Source organism: Microcebus murinus, chromosome 5 (genome assembly GCF_040939455.1).
Source record: "Microcebus murinus isolate Inina chromosome 5, M.murinus_Inina_mat1.0, whole genome shotgun sequence".
Lineage (NCBI taxonomy): Eukaryota > Metazoa > Chordata > Mammalia > Primates > Cheirogaleidae > Microcebus > Microcebus murinus.
The window spans coordinates 75,507,864-75,529,675 of NC_134108.1; the positions used below are offsets into that span (position 1 = coordinate 75,507,864).

Genomic DNA, 21,812 nt, shown 5'->3' on the forward strand with positions numbered 1-21,812 from the left:
TTGCCTTTCTTTGCTGTCACAACATAAAGGTTAACCATTTTTACATCGTATGGTTATATGTGATGAAAAATTTCTTCTTTTTGACAATCGCAAGTGCTTGGTTCGATGATTGGATAAAGATGAAGTGCCAAAACACAGTGAAATATCAAATATTCATCCAAAAAAGCTAATGGTGTCTGTTTGGTGGTCCAGCGCTGGTATTACCCACTACAGCTTCATGAAATCTGGTCAATTGATTATAGCGGATGTCTTCTGCAACCAGTTGGGTGAAGTGATGATGATGCTTGTGATGAAGTAGCCAAGATTGGTCAATAGAGACTGGCCAATCCTCTTGTATAATAGCATTCAACCGCATGGCACTTGTACAAGCAATACTGCTCAAACTACAGCTGGACCTGGAAATTTTCTGTCATCCACCATATTCACCAGACCTTGGACCAACTGATTACAACTTATTCCAGGCTTTGGACCAACTTCTTCCAGGCTTTGGAACACTTCTTCCAAGGAAAAATGTTCAATCCTTAACAAGCTATGGAAAATGCCTTTCGTGATTTCAAGACTTACTCTGCAGGCTTCTTCGCTGCTGGTATAAGCAAGTTATTGTTAAGACGGCAAAACTCTGTTGATACTTTAGGTGCATACTTTGATTAATCATACGGCTTCTTGTTTGAGACATAACAAACTACACTTTTGATTTGAAATTGGACATTTCATATTTAATGACCTGTATATGAGATCTCAAGGCTTCACATGGCTCAAAAATCATAACAACATAAAATATGTTCTTTAACAAGTCTCATGGCTACTCCTGAACCAACATCCTAAATCCTTAAGGCCTTTCATAAGTGAAAACTGTTTTAAAATTTGAAATAATTTCAGAATTACAGAAGTGTTGCAAAAATAGTATATAGAATTCTTATATGGAATACTGAACGAGTTTGCCCTATTTTAACATCTAAAATAATCATGGAACTTTTATCACAACTAAGAAATTAAGATTGGTACAACATTATCTTTCACTAATGACCTCTCCCTTGTTTCAGAATTCAATCCAGGATCCCACATTGCATTTATGTGACATGTTTTACGCTGAAATTAAAAAAAGAATATTACAGAAGTAAAATATCCTTCTTATAGCATAATATGGGGGGAAAGGGCATGCCACATAACTTATTACTGGTGGGGCTCCCTTGATCACTTGAGTGAGGTGGAGTTTGCTAGGACTTGCCACTGTAAGTTTACTATTTACCTCTTTGTAATTCCTACTGATTTTCAGAGAAGTACTTTGAGAATATGCAAATATCCTGGTTTATAATACATTTTTGTTCACTCATTTTAACATTCATTGCTGGATTTTACCTGGAGCAATTATTCCTGTGGCATCTTAGTGGTAATACCTCATTTCTATCATTTATTCTACTTTTATTAATTGGAATTTTTTCTTAAGAAAGAGTTGTTACTTTTCCCCATTTATTTTATTTACCCATTGATATATTTGTATTAGTATGGGCTCATGGATATTCATTGATTATTTACATTATAATTCAAAATATAATTATTTATTTTATTGTTCAATTTGTTCCAACTTTGGCCATTCAGATTGGTTTCTGTGTGCTTTTGATATGCCCCATCCTTGCTTTCTTTTTCTTTCCTTTTCTTTTCTTTTCTTTTCTTTTCCTATTCTTCTATTCTTTTCTTTCTTTTTTTTTTGCATTTCTTCCTTTTCTTTTACCTCTTTTCTTCTCTCTCTCTCTCTCTGTCTTTTATTTAGCACTTTCTATTTTTTCTGTCATCACAGATATTTCAGATTTATCTTGAATTTTTCTTACCCTACCCCTGGAGTCAGCAAGCCCTCCAATGAGCCATGTTTTATGTTTTGTTTTGTTTTCTTAATTGAAGAATAATATTTAGAAATCAAAATCTGGGTACCTTCTATGTTCATGGGGTGGTTACTGTTTTTTGTCTCTCTCAGTGCATAAAGCTAAAAATATATGTATGTATAATAACTCATGCATATATGCATCTACATTTATTTATGTATCTATTTCTCTAGATATATATTTCTTAAAAATATTAATCTACATTGATAACTAGGACTTTTATCCAGCAACAGGGAGTTCATTCTACACTTCCTCCTTCCTTTGTTTGTAACTTCTTTCTGTAACAGTGAGAAACCTGGCCTTCATTATTACAATGTATTGACTTACTTGTTCAGCCCCAATATATGAAAACAGTAGTTACAGAATTTCTAACCCTTTCCCCTGTGAGAAACAAATTTATCAACTCACGTTCATTTCCGTATGTGTTTCTTTATTGCCTTTAGCTTTGCAGTATTAAGTCAGACTATTGTTTTCTAAAGCTATATAGGCTATCAAATTTTTTCTCCATCTTTTTCAGTCTGATTTTCTAATTCATCTGTAATACAGTTAGATTCATTTTTGTAATCTTTTCTCTCATATCTTGGTTAATCACTTTAAATTTATATGTATTAAAATGCATCACTATTGTATCATAGAAAGCAGTTCCATCACACCACAAGTATTCCTGTGCTACTCTTTCACAAAAGACTCACCCTTACCCCAACCACTGGCAACCATTGGCAATTGTTTTCCTCTATAGGAACTCTGTAGTCTGGCCTTTTCCTAAGTGTCACATAAATGGAATCATACCATTTGGGGTCTTCTTTCACTCAGCAAAATGCATTTAAGTTTCGTCCATGTTGTTGCATGAACTAGTTCATTTCTTCTCATTGCTAAGTAGATTCCTTTGTATGGATAAACTATAGTTTGCTTTTTCATTCATTGGTTGAAAGCCATCTTTTATTTCCAAATTTTGATAGTTATGAATATAGCTAGTGTAAGCATTCATGTACAGTTTTCTGTGTGGACATAAATTTCATTTCTCTTGGTTTGCTGGATCATAGATGTACATTTTATTTTATAATAAACCTGCTAAACTGTTGTCCAAAGTGGCTGTGCCATTTTGCATTCCAACCAACAGGAGTTCCAGTTGCTCTGCATCTTTGTCAGTAATAATATTGATAGCATTTTTTGAGGCATTCTAATAGGTGTGTACTGGTGTCTTATAATGATTTAATTTGCATTTACCTGATGGTTAATGATATTGACATTCTTTAATATGCTTAGATGTTATCTACTTATTCTTTTTGATGAAGGATTAATCACTTGAGACTTGCTGTATATTTGGCATATATCTATATTTATAAGGGCAAATGCTTTAGAAGAAAAATGTATGTTTTTCAGCTGTTGATACAGCATCTTTCCTATGTCATTTAGCTGAAATTGATTAAGTATGTTGTTCAGATCTTTCATAGCATCACTAATTTTTTTGTCTGCTTGTTTTATCATTTTATTAGCTAATAAGAAAATTGTGTTAAAAACTCTAAATCTTACTGTGACCTTGTCTAGTATTCCTTTTAGTCCCATCAAATTTTGTTTTATGTAGTTTCAAGCTATGGTATTGAGTCTTATATATTTCTGTTGAACTCAAATAACTTCATCACTCCTTTTTTTTTTTTTTTTTCCTTAGACAGAGTCTCACTCTGTTGCCCAGGCTAGAGTGCCATGGCATCAGCCTAGCTCACAGCAACGTCAAACTCCTGGGCTCAAGCAATCCTTCTGCCTCAGCCTCCCGAGTAGCTAGGACTACAGGCATGCACCACCATTCCTGGCTAATTTTTTCTATATATTTTTAGTTGGCCAATTAATTTCTTTCTATTTTTAGTAGAGATGGAGTCTCACTCTTGCTCAGGCTGGTTTCAAACTTCTGACCTTGAGCCATCCACCCACCTCAGCCTCCCAGAGTGCTAGGATTACACGCAATAAGCCACAGTGCCCAGCCCACTTCTTGAACAATGTAAGAATTTTACTACAGTTTACTCTGTTTATTCCCATTCACTTTGGGTGGTATCCCTTTGAGTTATCGTGGTCATATATTTTACTTCTATGTCTGTTACGGACATATTGCCCTGGAAAACATTTATTTTTGTATTTCTTCACATATATACACTCTCCCATGCTCTTCATTTTGTCTTTAAATCTGTGCCTTCCATTTGGTATCACTTTTTTAGCCTGAACACACTCCTTTATTATTTCTAATAGTCCTGTTCTACTTCAACAAACTCTTGCACTTGTTTAGCTGAAACATCTGTATTTCACCTCCATTTTTAAAGAACATTAACCATAGGTATAGAATTCTAAGTTGGCAGATTTTTTTTTAACTTTTAGCTATTATGTTATTAAATTATCTCCTGACTTTCATAGTTTCTCTTCATAAGTCAATCTCAGCCTTTTACTGGTGCTCCTTTGAAATAATGTTTCGTTTTTTCTGGCAATTTTATGACTTTTATCCTAGCTATTGGGTTTTCACCAGTTTGATCACTATGTGCTCATCTATGACTTTCTTTGTATTTATTCTGACTGGAATCCTCTTAGCTTCTTCAGTGCTGTGTTTGTTTGATATATTAATTATTTCTGAAAATTCTTGGAAATTATTTCTTCAAGTACTTTTTCTTTCCCATTTTCTTATTACTCTCTTTTCGTACATGTATTTCAGATTATTTGACTCAGTTCCATTTTTGCATTCTGTTCTTTTTTTTCAACTTTTTTTCTCTCTGTGTTTCAGTTTAGACATTTTCCTTTGACTTTTCTTTTGACTTTTAAAGTTATTAATCCTGTCTTCTGCTGTGTCTGGTGTGCTAGTACTGTATGTGTATTTCTAGTGTACCTATTTGACTTTGTTTTTAAAGATCCCCATTCACTGTTGAAATGTTTTACTTTTTTTTATCTATTTTCCTTTTTTAGCATATTAATAATAGTTGCAGATGCTCCTCAACTTATGATGGGGTTCCCTCTTGATAAACTCATGGTAAGTTGAAAATATCACAAGTCAAAAATGCACTTAATATGCACCTAACCTACTAAACCTCATGGGTTCACTTAACCTACTGAACATCATAGCTTAGCCTTGCCTACCTTAAACATGTTGACAGCACTTATTGTACTACATATCATCAGCCTAGGAAAAGGTCAATATTCAAAATTCAAAGGATAGTTTCTATTGAATGCATATCACTTTCCTAACCATTTTAAAGTTGAAAATCATTAAGTTGAACCACTGTAGTCAGGGACTGTCTCTATATTAAAGTCCTTCCATGCTAAACTCTACTATCTATATTATATATCCATTTGTTTCTATTATCTAGGATTTTTTAAAATTACTGGTCACATTTTATTATCACTAAAATATATCATGCTTTCCTATTGTAATTAGATATTGTATATAAAAGGACTTTAGAGGCTTCAAATGATATTATTTTGCTCAGACAGTATTCACCCTTTTCTTTGTCAGGCTGAATGCATGAAGAACTGACTATATCAACTAGTCATAGATTGAGCTACATCAAGGCTGATTTGTAATTAAACGTAGTCCATCTGTGATTCATACTGTTCTTTGGGCTTTGGTTTTGATTGAGAGCCTGGAAGGTCTCTGTCTCCTCAGCATCAAAATGCTGTTCTGCTTCTAGAGATTTGAGCTTTACTCCTGTACGCTGCCCCACTGAGCCTCAAAATCTTGCAAATCACTTGAAGGGAAGACCAGTCATATGTTTAACATAGGCCTCTTCTCTCTAAAATAAATTTTTCTTGTAAGCACTCCATAACTGTGTGAAATTGAATCTGCCTGTTAGAATTTTCTTACCCATCCCTCTAGTCTCCTGTTCAGCTGCAACACACAGCAAATGTACACATGTTGTACTGGACAATGATTATCGAAAACTCCACTTGTTTCTCTTTTTCCCAGTAGAATCCTTCTGACTGGACCATGTCTGACCTACAACCTATGCTCAGAATCAGCAAATGCCTTAAGGAAATGAAACAGGCAGCAATCATCAGCTTACCTAGGAAATGCTTTTCCTTCTATAGAATTCTAGTTTGTCCAATTCTTCTTGCTTCTACAACTCTTCAAACTTTGGAATATGATTTAAAAAATTTACAACTTTTTCAATTGTTACTGGGAATGTTGATCTTTCATGACCTCCTACATATTTCTCAGAAGTAGAACCCGTTTCTTAGAATTTCTGAACTTGAAACTGATTCAGATTCGTTTTTGAAATATAACTGAAGCTGTAAGATGTAAACTCAAAAGGTGTTAATGGCTATGTTTTCAACAATGTGGAGAAAAACTTTCTATAATGAAATAGATGAGAAAAGTCGACAGGCAGATAGCAACCAACAGAAAATGGAGAGAGTCCTGCTGGTGTTCTAGAATGCTGGTTTTTCCTAAGGATCAGTCAGCTCCATTCCTATTTTTTCCAAAGCTTGGTACATCAATTCATTTTTTGATTTTGTGGGGTCCCAAACTTGAAACAAATTCTCTTTTTTATTTTTAAGTATAATTAAATTTGTTTTCTCTCATTTGCAATAAAAGTCTCAATTCTGTATATTTCATGTTATTAACTACATCAACACAAATAATAATGTGGTTATTATTATTATCTCTCTCTCTTTTTAAGAAACTAGTTCTTACTCTATCACCCAGTCTGGAGTGCAGGGGAGTAATAATAGCTCACTGTAACCTTAGCTCCTAGGTTCAAGCAATCCTTCCACCTTAGGCTTCCAAGTAGTTAGGACTATAGGTGCATGCCACCATGTCTAGCTAATTTTTAAAAATTTTTTTAGAGACAGGGTCTCCTGTGTTGCCCAGGCTGACCTTGAACTTCTAGTATCAAGTGAGCCTCCTGCCTGGGACTTCCCCCAAGTACTGGGATTATAGGCATGAGCCCTCACATGCAACCTATATTGTCATTCTTTTAGGCTTTTACTTTTCAAAAGTTTACTCTAGATTTCTCTGCCTATTTTTCAATAAAGATGATAGATCTGGCATCTTGCTGCATGAAACATGCTTACCTAACATAGTTTCTCATCCATTTCTATGTGATGCTTCTAATCTTCAGGGGTCTTGGGAGCCACATAACCAAACATATTATAACTGTATATAAAGCAAGAAGTAAGAGCTAAATGAGACTAGGAGAAGCTCTTTTATGCATAAAATATAAAAGTTTTAGGACATTGGCATTTAGATTTTGTTTGCTTGTTTGTTTAGGTTTCTGGTGTTTATCTTGTTCTTAGTAAACAAACATATTAAACTACTGATTTTTGGTTGGTAAGATTTCCTTTAAACAACTTTAGTTGAATAATTTTATCACTAGTAATAAATGTCTTTTTTTTTTTTTTTGGTGAGTTGCTGACCCATAGGGAAGAAAAAAGTCAAGTTCCATACACAGGACAATAAAGGTTATTGTCCTGGTTATTTTTCTAATACTCAAACTAACATGGCTAAATATAGTGAACAGGGAATGTCACTGTATTTAATACATCCCACTCATACACTTAAAAAACTTTAATTAATTAATTAATTTTTTTCAGCATGTATATTTGTGTGCCTAGCAGGGTTTGGGGAAAGCGTTAATGATGAGGAAACAGAGAAGAAGAGAAAAGAGGGAAAAGAAAACAACAGAAGATGTGATATAAAAATAAAATAAATAAATAAAAGCACACCCTGAAGGTAGTTAAGCCAAAACTGTTCCATGGAAATAGCTTAGCATGGTTTCCATTTGGGCTGTGGACATCAGTATATGTAGTACATGATCATCTATCAACACTGCTTTTAAAATGATGATTAGCTACCTACAAGTAAACATGGAGAAATTTTCTACCTGATTTTTACCACAATCACCCCTCCCACAGCCTACCCTCACTCCCACATAAAAATTTAAAGGCATCTAACAGAAGATTATTGTGGAGACTTAAATAGCTGTGAGCAGAGATGGTATATTACAAGCAGAGGAAATAAAGTCATGGACAGGTATGTTAAAATAGCTGCCAAAGCTGAGCACATGGCTGATTCAGTGTAGAATATTGGTAAAGGGCTAGAAACTGAAATTAGAGAGATCTGGATTTGAAAATCAGTTCCATCACTTACCAGCTGTCTGCCATTGGCAAAATTACTTAAATTCTCTAAGCCTCAACTTCCTCATCCAGAAAATGAAGATGATAATGACAATTTCTAGTGTAATAAGAATTAAATGCAAGAATGTATGAGGAACACATAGCATATGGCTTAGTACATTGTGTTCAATAAAGGATAATGATTATTATTCATGAATTACAGGTGAAGAAGCAATAAAACACATCTTGGTTTGTTTTCTTTGAAACACCAGAACTAACTGCACCGAGTGATGCAATTTTTCCTGGTTTGAAAAGAAGTTTGCCTTTCTTTGGCAAAATAAGGGCTTTGCCCTTTCTTTATGCATTTCTATTGCTTCTTTCCTTAGGCTGGAAGACAACTTCACCATCAAATTCTTTGATTTGGCTTTTCAGGAGAGATTTCATCCTGATCTGAGCTGCCTAATGACACTGCATCTTCAAACAGTAAGTTGTTTCTAAGTTTGATGGATTCATTGGCATTGTTTTTCCATCCAAAAGTTTCTCATTGTTGCCAAATCACATTCTGTCCAAGAATAAAAATTTAGTACCCCATCCTACATGTAACCTCTACCTACATTACTTAACAATAGCTTTAAGTTAGAAATTTTCTTCTAAGACCTAGGTCTACAGAAAATATGAGATTTGATCTTAATTGGGAGCTGGCTCTTCTCCTAGTTAAAACCAGGCTAGCTTTGAACCTACTTGTTGCAAGTATCTGTTCATCTGTTGAAAGTAACAAAGTGTCTATTACTACAGAGACAGACATTAGAAAATGTCTAAGTTGCATATGTTTTTGTATGTACTCTAATTTTTGTATATACTCTTCCTTAAATACAAATATGGCTTACATGATATTTGTATCTGTACATAGACATGTAGTAGAATTTTCATGGATTAAGTTATACTAGCCCAGCATTTAGAGAATAAAGCACCTACCTTACTTATTTAATAAGGCCTAAAATTTTCTAATGAAGCAGACAGCACACAAGTACCATGATGCAGATACCAGGCAAAGGCCTAATGTGGGGCCAATGAATATGGAAGGGGATCTGGACTTCATGTGGTCTGGAAACTCCAGAATTTGTCTGCAAAAATGCCATGTATACCTATGTATGTAAATGTTCATTTATCTGAATATTTTTGTATTTTCATCGTGGAACACACAAAAGATGGTAAGAACCAAAGCACTGGGTAGAAATTATACTTTCATTGTCACCAATAAACTTTTTAAGGAATAGTTACTGAAGGAAGTATAGCAAGAAACTAGAAAGGGGTTACCACCACAGGAGGATTTACAGAGCTGGTGGTCTTCTGCTGCCCGTTTCCCAGGTGGGAATTTAAAACAAAAAACAAAACAAAACAAACAAAACACAAGACTGGCCATACATGGAGGAAGCAGTACTTGAAAGAAGTAGCTTATCAGGTCCGCACATTTTGTGGTCAGAGACTGCTTGTATGTAGACTTTTCAAGAATTGGAGATGTTGAGTGTAGAATTGCATTTTCCTATATCAAAAGAGCAAGGTGACAGAAGCATGAGTGTTCTAGCTTTTTTTTTAATTTCAGCAAAACAAAGATAAAATCAGAACTTTTTTGCTCTTGTGCCTGGTCCTCTCTTAAGGGTTACTTTCTGGTAGAAGACCCCTAGGGATGTTGAAAGCAAGATCCAGGCAAGAGGGGTGGCTAAGGCTGACTAAGGTTCGCTGACTGCCAGCCTACGGCAGAGAGTTCAGTAGCTGCAAGGTCTGTGGGGTGTCTGTTGTGGTTGCTTGCAGGCGGACCTGGCTTCTCTTCGTGGGGTCTAGTTAGCACTGCGCTCTAAACTTCCTAGGCTGAGCATGAAATTTCGCTGCAGTAGCAGCACCAGCAGCAGCGCCGCCGCCGCCGCCGCCGCCTCCACCCAGCATGGGGGAGGGCTCCTTGAGGGTGGATTCTTCTCTAGTTCCTCCGCAGCCAGCTTACTGTCATATCCGGCTTTGTGTCAGATCACAGATTTCAGTTCCAGAGTTGCCATCCACTTAGCTTCTGCTACGAGTGCACCCGCGCGGCACTGATAAGGGGAACACATTAATTCGCAGCTTTAGAGCCAGGTGGTCAAACAAGAGCTTATTTCTACTCAACTAACTTTTGCTGCGCTCCGGTAGCCCATCTCGAAATCCTTTCCAGGTTCATTCCTTCTTTAGCGTCATGCAGAGCCTGTGTACTCAGAATTTTCTGCAAACTTGAGAGGAGGTTCCTCCTCCAGTCCCCTCTAGGGACTGCGGCCCCTGGTGCAAAGACCGTTCTAGGGGCTTCTCCCCACAGCGGTGATGCAGGCATAGCCGATTTTTAGGGTTCCCTGCTCTGTTGCTGTTTCACATCAACGCACCATGTGCAAACAACTGCATTTTATATGTTTTAAAGCGCGGAAGAAATTAGTGAAATGCAGAAGCCAGGTTAATGAAATGTGGCTCTCCGCTGAACTCTGTCAAAATCTCTGTGTGAGGACTAGATATGTTCAGTAAATTGTAACCCAAAGACGCAGAGAGTACAAATCAAACTTCGCCCAGAAATCACAGAATATGCTCAGGGTCTGGGCCTCCGCGAAGCAGCAGAAGCATGGCTGGGAGAAAGCCACAGGTCCCCAAACAGCTAAAGCCAAACCCTACGAGGAACAAGTGGATTTCTCCTTCGCAAGCTCCTGGAACAGAAATGAAAAAAAGGAACGTCTGCATGCAGCTAGTAACATTCCTCTCCTCCTTACCCCGCCTCTCATCCCTTCAACAGTTCTCTCTCCTCTTTCCCAGCTCCCCTAAGATATCAGAAAAATAGTTTTCTGGCAGCCACTACCCACACCCAAACCCACACCCACCCGCAACCACACACACTATTCCTCCATCCTGGTCAAGGCCCCCATCTAGTGGTTTAAGCTGGCTGGCTTTGCTTCCCTTGCCTGTGGTTTCTATGAGAGCTATGCAGTTTGAAAATAATGAAGTCTAGCTAGGTAGATGCCGTTGGGAGGGAGTAGGTGGATGGGTTGGGAGGATGGGGAGGATCCTTTAAAATGTGGCAAAAATGAAGCTTAAGGTTGCAGAAGTGCTAGGAGCTAGGATTGGAAGAGAGAAAAGAGTAGACTGTGCTTTTATCCTCAGGGTGCCTGCTGCAGCCCATGCCACATCTAGAGGATGTCCTTGGAGAGCTGCCTCTTTAGTTAAAGGAATACCCTCACTGTCAATACATGGATGTGTATTATTTTCCTCATAACACTTACCACTATAGGCAAATACACAGCATTAATTATTTACTTGTTCATGTAGTTACTGTCTGTCTGCCCTTTCTAGAATGTAAACTGCTGGAAAACTGGATCTGGATATACCCCATTTGGCCTCCATACCCCTGGTACCTAGAAAAATACCCACCATAGAGCAGGCACTTTATTTTTTGCAGGACTGCCTGCCTGGTTGAGAGAACTAATAATCAACAGAACTTGGGTTTGGACTTGCTTACCTTGGGTAAAAATCTATTTTTCCAAAGGATGTGGATTACTTTTCTTCCAAAACTGTGTGAATGGATCAGATAATCTCCGGCTCTGAGACTAAATGATTCTCTTTAAGATACACTTGTGCTTAATCTGATAAATTCAATTACAATGCAGTTTTTATTAGATAATTTCTAATTATCAGTGCCAAACACTGCTCTAAGCTCTAGGAATTGGTAGTGGGGTTCACTTAGTTCTTGGAGCTGAAAATACATTGTCCTTTCCTGGTGCCTTATTTTTAAACGTTCTCATTTGTAGTTCTATCCCACATTTGTTTCTGTTAGGGTTGCAGGATAAACTGAGGATAGGGGATCTGCTCAGGGTCATAGGACCTAAGTATCTCTTGCTGGTTCCCGGTGTATTTGTTGAGGGCAAAAATGACACACTGATTATACTGACTCCAGTGCCCATTTTTTCTTGAATTGTGATGACCTCCTTTCTAGGTAGGCTCTTAGAAGGGACATGCTTACTGAGAACTATTTTCCAGAGGCATTGGAGTGGGAGGGTGGGGCAGAGGGTTTAATTTCACATACAGTTGGCTTCTGTTTGTGTTACTTTTACATTTTTGCAGACAGCTTTTTCTTTCTTTTTCCCTGTTGACTTAAAGAGGAAGGATCGAATGAAAAACACAAATTTCTAAGGCTAGACGAAAAATTATTTTTTATTTGTACCAAGAGTTAAGGATGACTTGAAGCATGAAGCTCCATGTACAAAATGCACATATTGACCCTTTCCTTCCACTGCGATATTACTGGTGCTTCTTCTAACCTGGGTGTGGCCCTCAGTGCTAGATAAGATTCCAGAGTGGAGCAGTCAGAGATTGGGTCTTGCTCCACCTAGCACTGGCGTCCTGGGGGTGTGGAGGGTGGGGGGAGGTGGGAGCCTTATACGTGACGCAGGGGCTAAGCCTGTGATCGTGGCTAAGGGCGTGGGTCTCACTCGCGGAACGCGCAGCAAGCCCCGAAGCCCGCAGAGGAAAGCACAGCACTCCCTCATCCCCATTCCTGGCCAGAACTGCGGCTCGGCGCTGTCAGGGTCGCGAGGGGGGCCGAGGGTGGGAAGTGGGGAGAGAGGGCGGTAGGACCCGGCGGGAGCTTTCTCGGCCAGGAAGGGAACAGGGAGGGAGGAAAGGAGGGAGAGAAAGAGAAAAAGGGAAGGTGATGGGGAGCAGACGTCCGCACTCGCCGCGCCGCACGAGTTGCACGGCTCGGGCAGACCGGACCTGGACTCTATATAAGGAGCCCATCCGCTCCGCAGCTCACACGTTCCCATCGGACTGGCGCACGCCGCGTCCCTCGAACTCCCCCAGACACCTGCCCTTTCCCCGTGTGCCGCACCAGGTCGTCCAGCCCCGCGCGCCCAGCAGCATGGCTCTCAGAGGTGCCTGTGGGACCAGGGTGGCGGTGGCGGCGGCGCGGCGCGGCACGAGCAGCCGCAGCTCCAGCCCGCGAGTCCCCACTCTTGTGGTCTCGTCTCCGTGGGGCAGCTCGCCCTAGTAGCCAGCGCGTGAAAAGAGAGGGAGGGCAAAGCTCAAACGCGAGGCACGGCGCAGCGCGGCTCCCAGACTTCACCCCACCCAGCTCTGGCGGCAGCAGCCGCCTCAGGAAAGTGCCCCAGCTTGGGGCGAGGGGCGGGAATGCAAGACCAGGACTCTTCGCTTTGGGATCGACAGCTAGGAAACTCCTGCGGCCAGAGTCTGCAGATCCAGGAGCGCCCGAGTTAGGAGACGCTCAGCCCCGAGCAGCCGGGGTAAGAGACCCCACTTGGCGGAAGCCCTCTCCTCAAGCAATATTTCACCCGTCTCCACTAGACACCTCCACGGAGCCGGAGGAAGGCTTCGTGGGCCAGTTCTTAGGAACCCAGGACTAAGACGGGGCGTGGAGAGGAGCTACCAGGGACGCGGCAGCAGCGCCGGGCGCGCTGGAAGTGCAGGGACGCGCTTGGCTGCTTTGGCTGCCGCACCCTTGACCTCTAGTTTTAGCTGGGAACTTAGGCGGAGGAGTAATTGTGGAACCAAAAGAACTGACTAGCAACCGGGGACAAACCTGTGATCTCCAGGGTCCTTCCGCCCTCTCCCTCGTCCGCTCCATGCCTAAGAGCTGCGCTCCGAAGTCGGGCGAGGAAAGCCATGGAGGAACCGGGTGCTCAGTGCGCCCCGCCGCCGCCCGCGGGCTCCCTGACCGGGGTTCCTCAAGCCAACTTCTCCACCGCTCCCTCCCACAACTGCAGCGCCGAGGGCTACATTTACCAGGACTCCTTCGCCCTGCCCTGGAAAGTGCTGCTGGTTATACTGCTGGCGCTCATCACCTTGGCCACCACGCTCTCCAATGCCTTTGTGATCGCCACAGTGTACCGGACCCGGAAGCTGCACACACCGGCTAACTACCTGATCGCCTCCCTGGCGGTCACCGACCTGCTCGTGTCTATCCTGGTGATGCCCATCAGCACCCTGTACACAGTCACCGGCCGCTGGACACTGGGCCAGGTGGTCTGTGATTTCTGGCTGTCGTCGGACATCACTTGTTGCACTGCTTCCATTCTGCACCTCTGCGTGATCGCCCTGGACCGCTACTGGGCCATCACGGACGCCGTGGAATACTCAGCTAAAAGGACTCCCAAGAGGGCGGCGGTCATGATCGCGCTGGTGTGGGTCTTCTCCATCTCTATCTCGCTGCCGCCCTTCTTCTGGCGGCAGGCCAAAGCCGAGGAGGAAGTGTCGTCCTGCGTGGTGAATACCGACCACATCCTCTACACCGTCTACTCCACGGTGGGCGCTTTCTACTTCCCCACCCTGCTCCTCATCGCCCTCTACGGCCGCATCTATGTGGAAGCCCGCTCCCGGATTTTGAAGCAGACGCCCAACAGGACAGGCAAGCGCCTGACCCGAGCCCAGCTGATAACCGACTCCCCCGGGTCCACGTCCTCAGTCACCTCTATTAACTCACGGGCTCCCGACGTGCCCAGCGAATCTGGGTCTCCTGTGTACGTGAACCAAGTCAAGGTGCGAATCTCCGACGCCCTGCTGGAAAAGAAGAAACTCATGGCCGCTAGGGAGCGCAAAGCCACCAAGACCCTGGGGATCATTTTGGGAGCTTTTATTGTGTGCTGGCTGCCCTTCTTCATTATCTCCCTGGTGATGCCAATCTGCAAGGATGCCTGCTGGTTCCACCTGGCCATTTTTGACTTCTTCACGTGGTTGGGCTATCTCAACTCCCTCATCAACCCCATCATCTATACCATGTCCAATGAGGACTTTAAACAAGCGTTCCATAAACTGATACGCTTTAAGTGCACAAGTTGACTTGCCAATTGCAGTGGGGTTGCCTAAGTGACCTTTGGGGACCAAGTTGGGTCTGGTTCCGCAGGTAGGTCGAATCTTCTTTAGTGATTACTGGGTCAGAGCTAGGCTCTCTCTCCTGGGCCAGGGCAATGCGTCCTGAGAAGCCAGGATAGTTCTGAGAGAGCACTCTGAAAGGAGAACTGTTCAAACTAAATGTAGAGCTTCCCTGCTGAGGAGGAGGCTCACTTCCTCCCCTCAAACCTTGGGTTCCGCACTGACCCTGCAGCAGCCAATCACAAAGAGGGTTGCAACTTTTTAAAATTGATGCTGAAAGGGGATCCCTGCCCTGCTTTGGTATCATGGATGATGCCCTCTAGAACGAGTGTCCTTGTAGTTGTTGTCTGAAGCGTGTCTGAGACAGATCTACATACAGCCTGGCAGTACTTGAACTAGACACTTAATACCCTGTGTTTGGGGGAGAACTTTGTGTTACAGCTTAATTTAAGAACAGTTACTTTGACATCCTTCGGTCTTCAGTTTTTGTTTATTTAAACTTTGTTGGAGAAACTGTGGATTTGGTGCTTCAAACCCTATGTGTGGCTTGGATGGCACAGAGAAGCCTTGAAGAGTTAACAGGAAAATTCAGATGCTGAGATTCTATTTTTATTATATTTGAAACTATATGGGTGTGGGGGTGTGGGAAGGGGAAATGGGAATCATTAAACTGAGAATCAATAACTATTGATTGTTTTCTGCAGATTTGTAATTTTTAAAATTCTGTTTAACAATTGTCAAACCACAACTCTTAACAACTCAAACAAAATATTATGTGTACTAGTGCCAAAGTCTGCAGATTGCATTATTTTTTTTCTCTACTTTCATGTATCTGTCATTTAAATTACACATCTAAATCCCCGTAAATGGAGGGTATGATGGGTGACTCAGCCCGAACTGCTGCTATATTGCTTACTAATGCAATGGGTAAAACCAATTAGTATTAGGTAGACACTGTTCCTTAACAAGAAAAGTATCTTTATTCCTTATCCAACTCAGTGAGATGTGAAGGAGACTGATGAAAGAGGAATGGTTCTTAGACAATTAAGGAATGGGGGGCAATAGGAGGATGTATATTTTGACTTGTAAAAAAAAATCTTAAAATGCATGAGAATTTTTTCTGATAGTCATTTGCACTCTCCTTCTCATCTGTGATTCCTTTGTGTGCCAACATATAAAGTAATGAAGAGAAGTAGCTCCCTTCTCCAGAAATCTTCAAAATGCATTAAGGGCCCTAAAAAAACCACATTAAAGAAAAACTAGACGTATTTCTTTTCCTTTGCTATTGAAGTTTTGGCAGGAACAAAGATTACTAGAAAATGACAAGCAAGAACTTTAGAAAAAGAGAAGCTAAAATTGAGTCTGTTGTCTTTGTAACTTGTAAAACCAACCTCAGACTTAAAAAGTTTATCAGGAAACAGGCAAAACTTTGAACCTTGTAAATTTGTCACTGACTTGACATCTCAATGAATATAATATCTAGAATACTTTAAATTTATCTGTCTTTTCAAATGTCAACAATACTTAGTTGATATCTCAAATTCACTCTGTGAATACAGGGTAAAGTCACACACTAAAATATTAAAAAATTATTATCTTAATAAAAAGAACTACCCCTAAAGGATTATTAGCACAGAAAAAAATATATGTATGGGCAGCATTTAATATGCCAAAGAAGATTCACATTCGTTTCTTCAGAGGGTTTTCTGCAGTTGATGCCTTTTGTCTGCAGAAACAAGTTGTCTTTGTAAAATGGATTCTCTCCCTGCTTGAAACTCCCCAGTCTAGATTGTCAGACAATAGATGTATTGAGCTGAAGTACACTGTGTGCCTACTGTGCAGACCTTCACTCTGGGGTAATGACTCTTGAGAATATACTATTGAAAGGTTCTCATGTAAGATGCATGAAAAAGGGAATTTTGATCAACATTTACACCTCTCACTGGAGTGAGATAAAATTTTAGGCATTAGATAAGCCTATACTTATGCTGGATCCCCAAATTTCTTTTTTTGCTTTTTGTGATATTTCTCCTATGGAGGAATGTGGATAGCGCACAGCATTTGTTTTTTATTTTTAATATGTTGTTTTTCTATTTATACAACTGTGTTTTCTTTGGGCCTAAAAGGCAATTAAGTCAACTTCTAAAAGCCTTAGGGGGAAAAATAAATTGAAACAAATAGCCACTTACAAATGATTTCTTTACAGGGCACCTACAATGATTGTGTCCTCATATTAACAAAATACAATCAATGTAGTCAATGGGTTGTTTGCTATTTTGTAGATTACCCACCTAAACTATTGCTTGACTATTTGGCTGTATTAACTGGATTTGGGGCATATTGTGTGAAGTAGAAGCTTGCAAAACCCTTGTAGTTATAAGAGATCTAGAATCATCATCTAGCATTGCACATGATTATGCAAAATGTATAATTCATCCCAGGGGTATGTACTTAAGACTGTTAAGCTCCTTTTCAGTTACTGCTGCCGATAGCATAGTTTATTTCATAAATTAGACACATGGCTTTTTTGCACAGCATAAAATGGGAGATGGAAATGTTTAACTTACATAAAAATGAAAATATATTTTCATTGGCTGTGGTAATAAATAACATTTTCCATATTGTTTAATTGCACAAATTTTCACAAAAATATATGAATGTATACTCATCCAATAATACTATTATTGTCTTGTGTTTCTAGGAATTGTAGAGTTTCCTTTTTAAAAATGGACACTGCACTCATGAATGTTTCTTGAGTTCAACAAATTTTCTACAGAATGATATCCTTCACTTTTCCTCTCTATGATCTTAGTTTTGTCTTTTTAAACCAGGAAACCCTGAGAGGACTATAATTCACTCAAGCAGTAAAATCTCAGATTATGTGTATTTGATGGACTTGCTGTGACTGGAAATTGCCTTTGGTATCCCACCTTTCAGCAAATGTATAATTGGAAATGAAATTGAGGTAAATAATGAAATAAAAGTCCATTTGTGTTCTAAAAAACATTGGTAGTAGTTCTGTTATTATGAAAAGACTGTTTCATTGGATTCTGAGGTTGTGCTTAGGAGTTTGAGCATTCATGAGAGAGTGACTGATGGTAAATGATATGTGGCAGACTGGGGTGTACTGCCCTGATTTGGGGGACTCAGTTTATATCTGTAGAGAAAATTTAAAATGAGTGAAATGGATTGTGTTCTCATATTCTGCAAAGAGAGTAAGTCAGATTCACTATCACAAGAGTTTCTCAAATCAGCATTTTTAGAGGGAGCATTTAGTTTGTAGGCTAGGCATATGATTCTAAGGTACTCCACGATGCTTAAAACACAAAAGGGGAAACTGGGTTAGAAGCAGGCTTGGGGAAAACCTGAGAGTAGCATGACTTACCTGAAGACTGGTGAGGTAGGCAGATTTTGGAGTCAGAAAGTTCTAGGTTTGAATCACAAATAAAACATTTTAGAGCTGTGTAGTTCTTCTCAAATACCCTCTACTTACAAGTTGCTGCAAAGGCTTAGAGCCTATACATTTTAAGCACTTATCAAGATACCTGACACTTTTTTGGCTCTGAGCAGGTGGTACCTCCTCTTAGCCATTATTTCCCATTGCCTCTATTGTGGGTGCAAGATATCTGTAGCACAGAAAAACAGGACTACTTGGGAGAGGCTGCGCTGGGGAAGATCAAACTAGCCTGAATGAGAGAAACTTGGCTAAACTAGAAGTAAACTAGAATTGAGGTCTGCTGCCTTTTACAATTAACCCTCTAGGCTGGTGACACACAGCCCAAAGGACAAAAGAGAGCATAAGAGATGGTTTGTAGTGGCTCTACTGGTCATCTGCCATCCACCATTGAAAGAGGTGACTGCTTTTTTGGTACAGAAGTAAGGTATACTTATATGTCAGTTTTCCCCAGAAGGCAGACCTTCAAGTCTGTGTTGCTAAATATTTAGTTTCCTATAGCACCCTCTAATTCACTTTTAAACACTCTTCCACCTCCTCTTCCTTGTCTAGAGATTTCCAGCTGTCTTTCCAGAGTCCAGTGTCCCTGGCTCTATCCACATCTATGCTCAGCACCTCATTTTCCACTTCTCTGCTTTTTTCTTACCCGTATAAAAACTATGATAACCAATAATGATGTTTATGATTCTCATTTTAGCTATGAAGGCTGATTATGTAGTTGAATGTTCTTACATTATATAAGAGGAAATTGTTGATCCAAATGAATGTGTAATTGGTGGGGACAAAAGCTTTCAATTGAGGCATCTAATAGAGTTTTCAGAAGAGAAGAGGTTAGCAGGGGAAGGATGTTGGAAGTGGTTTCTACACCTCTCTTCAAAACCCACCCTGAAACGCTCCACCAGGGGGCAGAGTGCCTCTGATTTGTTTAGCACATGCAGACGCTCACCATTTAGGGTCTTTAAATCCCTCTTCCTGGACGCTTAGCAAGAAGTGTTAACTCCTCCTGTAGGCTCAGTTAAAACAAAGATCTATGAGCCAAGGGAGAGGGGTTTATCATTGATTTAAAAAAGCAGATTTTTCAGGACTTGCAAATTCAGGCAGAGGATCCCTAAAGCAAACCTAAAGTTTTTCTTTCTATATGCAAACTCAGTTATTTTCTTATTCAGCTCTTGTCCTGGAATAATGCTAAAACCTTAGTATTTTAAAACATTGTGATCCTTTATTAATGTGGCACTGAGTGAAATGAGAGGTTAGAAGACAAAGCATTTATTTCAAAATAAAGGGAACTAATTATTTACTGAAGCATTTTTCACCATGAGTTTTCTCATCATGTTTTTCTTTTCAAAAAAAAATTTATTGGTTTGAGGTTGATATATCCATAGTTCAAAGGTAAAAACATCTGTCATTCACTACTGAAAGATGTGATTACTTTTTTGGTACAGAAGTAAGGTATACTTATATGTCAGTTTTCCCCAGAAGGCAGACCTTCAAGTCTGTGTAATTTTAACATTTATTTTTTTTAAAGTAGCCATATAGAAATGTGAGTACAATCTTATGTATCAAAAAATATAAATTTATCTATCAGAAAATGGATCACATAAAATGAGAAAACAAATTAGGTTATATAATTGCCATTCTTCCATAGCTTAACTGTTACCCTGTAGCATTTTCATTGTCCCCAATGGGTAGTTTTCTTTGTGCCATTTCATACATCTGCCATTTAAATCAGACTTTCAAAATGAACATTTACATTTTAGGATTATACTAGGATTTTCAGTGCTTCCTGAGAGAGAGACAGTCCCTGGAATTGGGCCAGTTGACAGAGTGAGTTAACACTATTCCAAGTACAATTTGTAAAGGAAAATGCCTATTTCTTTTGACTTATTTGTACACATCTCCAAAGATCAGAGAAATCCTTTGCAAAACTACTAACTGAAATCCATACAAGAATGGTCTTATAATATTTCCTGTACCAAAAGTGAACAGCTGGTGATGAAGAGATCCATTTATGGTAAATGCTTTAAAAATCAACACATGACTTGCTTAAATAATGCAGAAATGGATGACTCACATCCTCTCTGACTCTGTGGTAACATTCCACCCATTGGCCTTTGACTGGTCATCCTATGTTGGGGTAACCAGACTTTAGGACATCTCGTGCTCACAAGTATGGTGACCATATCTGGTGATGGTTCAGCAGTGATAGAGCAGTCTACAAGGATAAGTTTAAGTTACTTGTCTGAGAGCTGTGCCCAGAGTAATTTTGTAAATACTCTTGCTAGTCTCTTCTAAGCCCATTTGCTAAATCCAATTGGTGATAGTGTGTGTAGATATTCAGCTCCTCCTGTAATTCATAGATCCATTTTTGCTCATTGATAATCTAAAAGTGTTCAGCACTGAGCTGATCCACTTTTGTGGAGAAGCAGTTTTATGGCTCTTCATCTTTCCATCTCAGTTTTGCCTAGCCTTGAGTCCACTCTTTTGTCCTGCCCCTCTAGCTTTCCCACAGAGTGTGATGTTGGGGTAACCACACAGTGAGAAGTTTGGAATCAGCTACTGGCATGAAGGCCCCCAACACATTGGTGGGTATAATATGCAAGAGAAATTCTTCAAAGTCAGAAAAATCTGACTTTAAATCTATGATTTGCAATCATGAGCAAGTTACTCTAAAATATAACAATACACACATCTATGTTTGCAGGTGAAAATTAAATGAGATAATGCAATTGTTTTCAACTTTGGTTGCACATCTGATTTATCAGGGGAGCTTTAAAAAAAACCTTTGCCCAAACACTGTCTCAGACTAACTAAATTGTATTATCTGGAGTAGGGCCTAATGTTCTTCTTTTACAATTTCTTTCCGGGTAATTCTAATGTGTGTCCAATATGAGATCCACTGAAATAGTAAAGTTTTTACTATGATAGCACACACAGAATCTGTGGATGTGAAGGGAGTCCTTGAATGAAATGAGAATTCCAGTGGTTTTAGTTTTTTGTGGTGACAATTGTTGAAATTTACAGTGGGCATATGAATCACCTTGGGAGTTGGTTAAAATGCAGATTCTGATTAAGTAGGTCCTTAGTGGGGCCAGAGATTCGGCATTCCTGATAGGCTCTCAGGAGATGCTGATGATGCTGGCCCACAGGTCACACCTTGAGAAATAAGAATCTACAAGGAAACATAGCTTAGTTACAGAGCATTGCTCATTTCTTAAGGAGATACATACATATATGTATACTTATTTAATTAAATATGAAATGTCTAATTTCGAATCAAAAGTGTAGTTTATTATACTCAAACAAGAAGCAGTACAGTTAATCAAAGTATGTGCTTAAAGTATTGGCACAGTTTTGCCATCTTAATGGTAGCTTGTTTATACCAGCAGTGAGGAAGCCTGGAGAGCAAGTGATGATGAAATCACGAAAGGCGTTTTCCAGGGTTCGTTGAGAATTGAATATTTTACTTTGTAAGAGGATTGGCCCATCTCTATTGACTAATCTCA

At 39.8% G+C, this 21,812-nt stretch overlaps 1 protein-coding gene and 1 long non-coding RNA gene across 2 annotated transcripts in view; both read left to right on the top strand.

The window, feature by feature from the left end:
- LOC105885871 (uncharacterized) overlaps positions 1-21,812 on the top strand; it is a 277,928-nt gene that overhangs the window by 133,023 nt on the left and 123,093 nt on the right. Inside the window, exon 3 of the long non-coding RNA XR_001160854.3 lies at positions 8,354-8,450. This is a non-coding gene — a long non-coding RNA (uncharacterized LOC105885871). The remainder of the gene's footprint in view (positions 1-8,353; positions 8,451-21,812) is intronic.
- On the top strand, positions 12,955-17,870 carry HTR1B (5-hydroxytryptamine receptor 1B). The gene has a single exon (XM_012791163.3). It carries the CDS (start codon positions 13,650-13,652, stop codon positions 14,820-14,822), a length of 1,173 nt encoding a protein of 390 aa, XP_012646617.1. The 5' UTR covers positions 12,955-13,649; the 3' UTR covers positions 14,823-17,870.

Coding starts and splice junctions, on each gene's coding strand:
- HTR1B (XM_012791163.3), top strand. CDS start 13,650: ATGGAGGAACCGGGTGCTCAGTGCGCCCCGCCGCCGCCCGCGGGCTCC.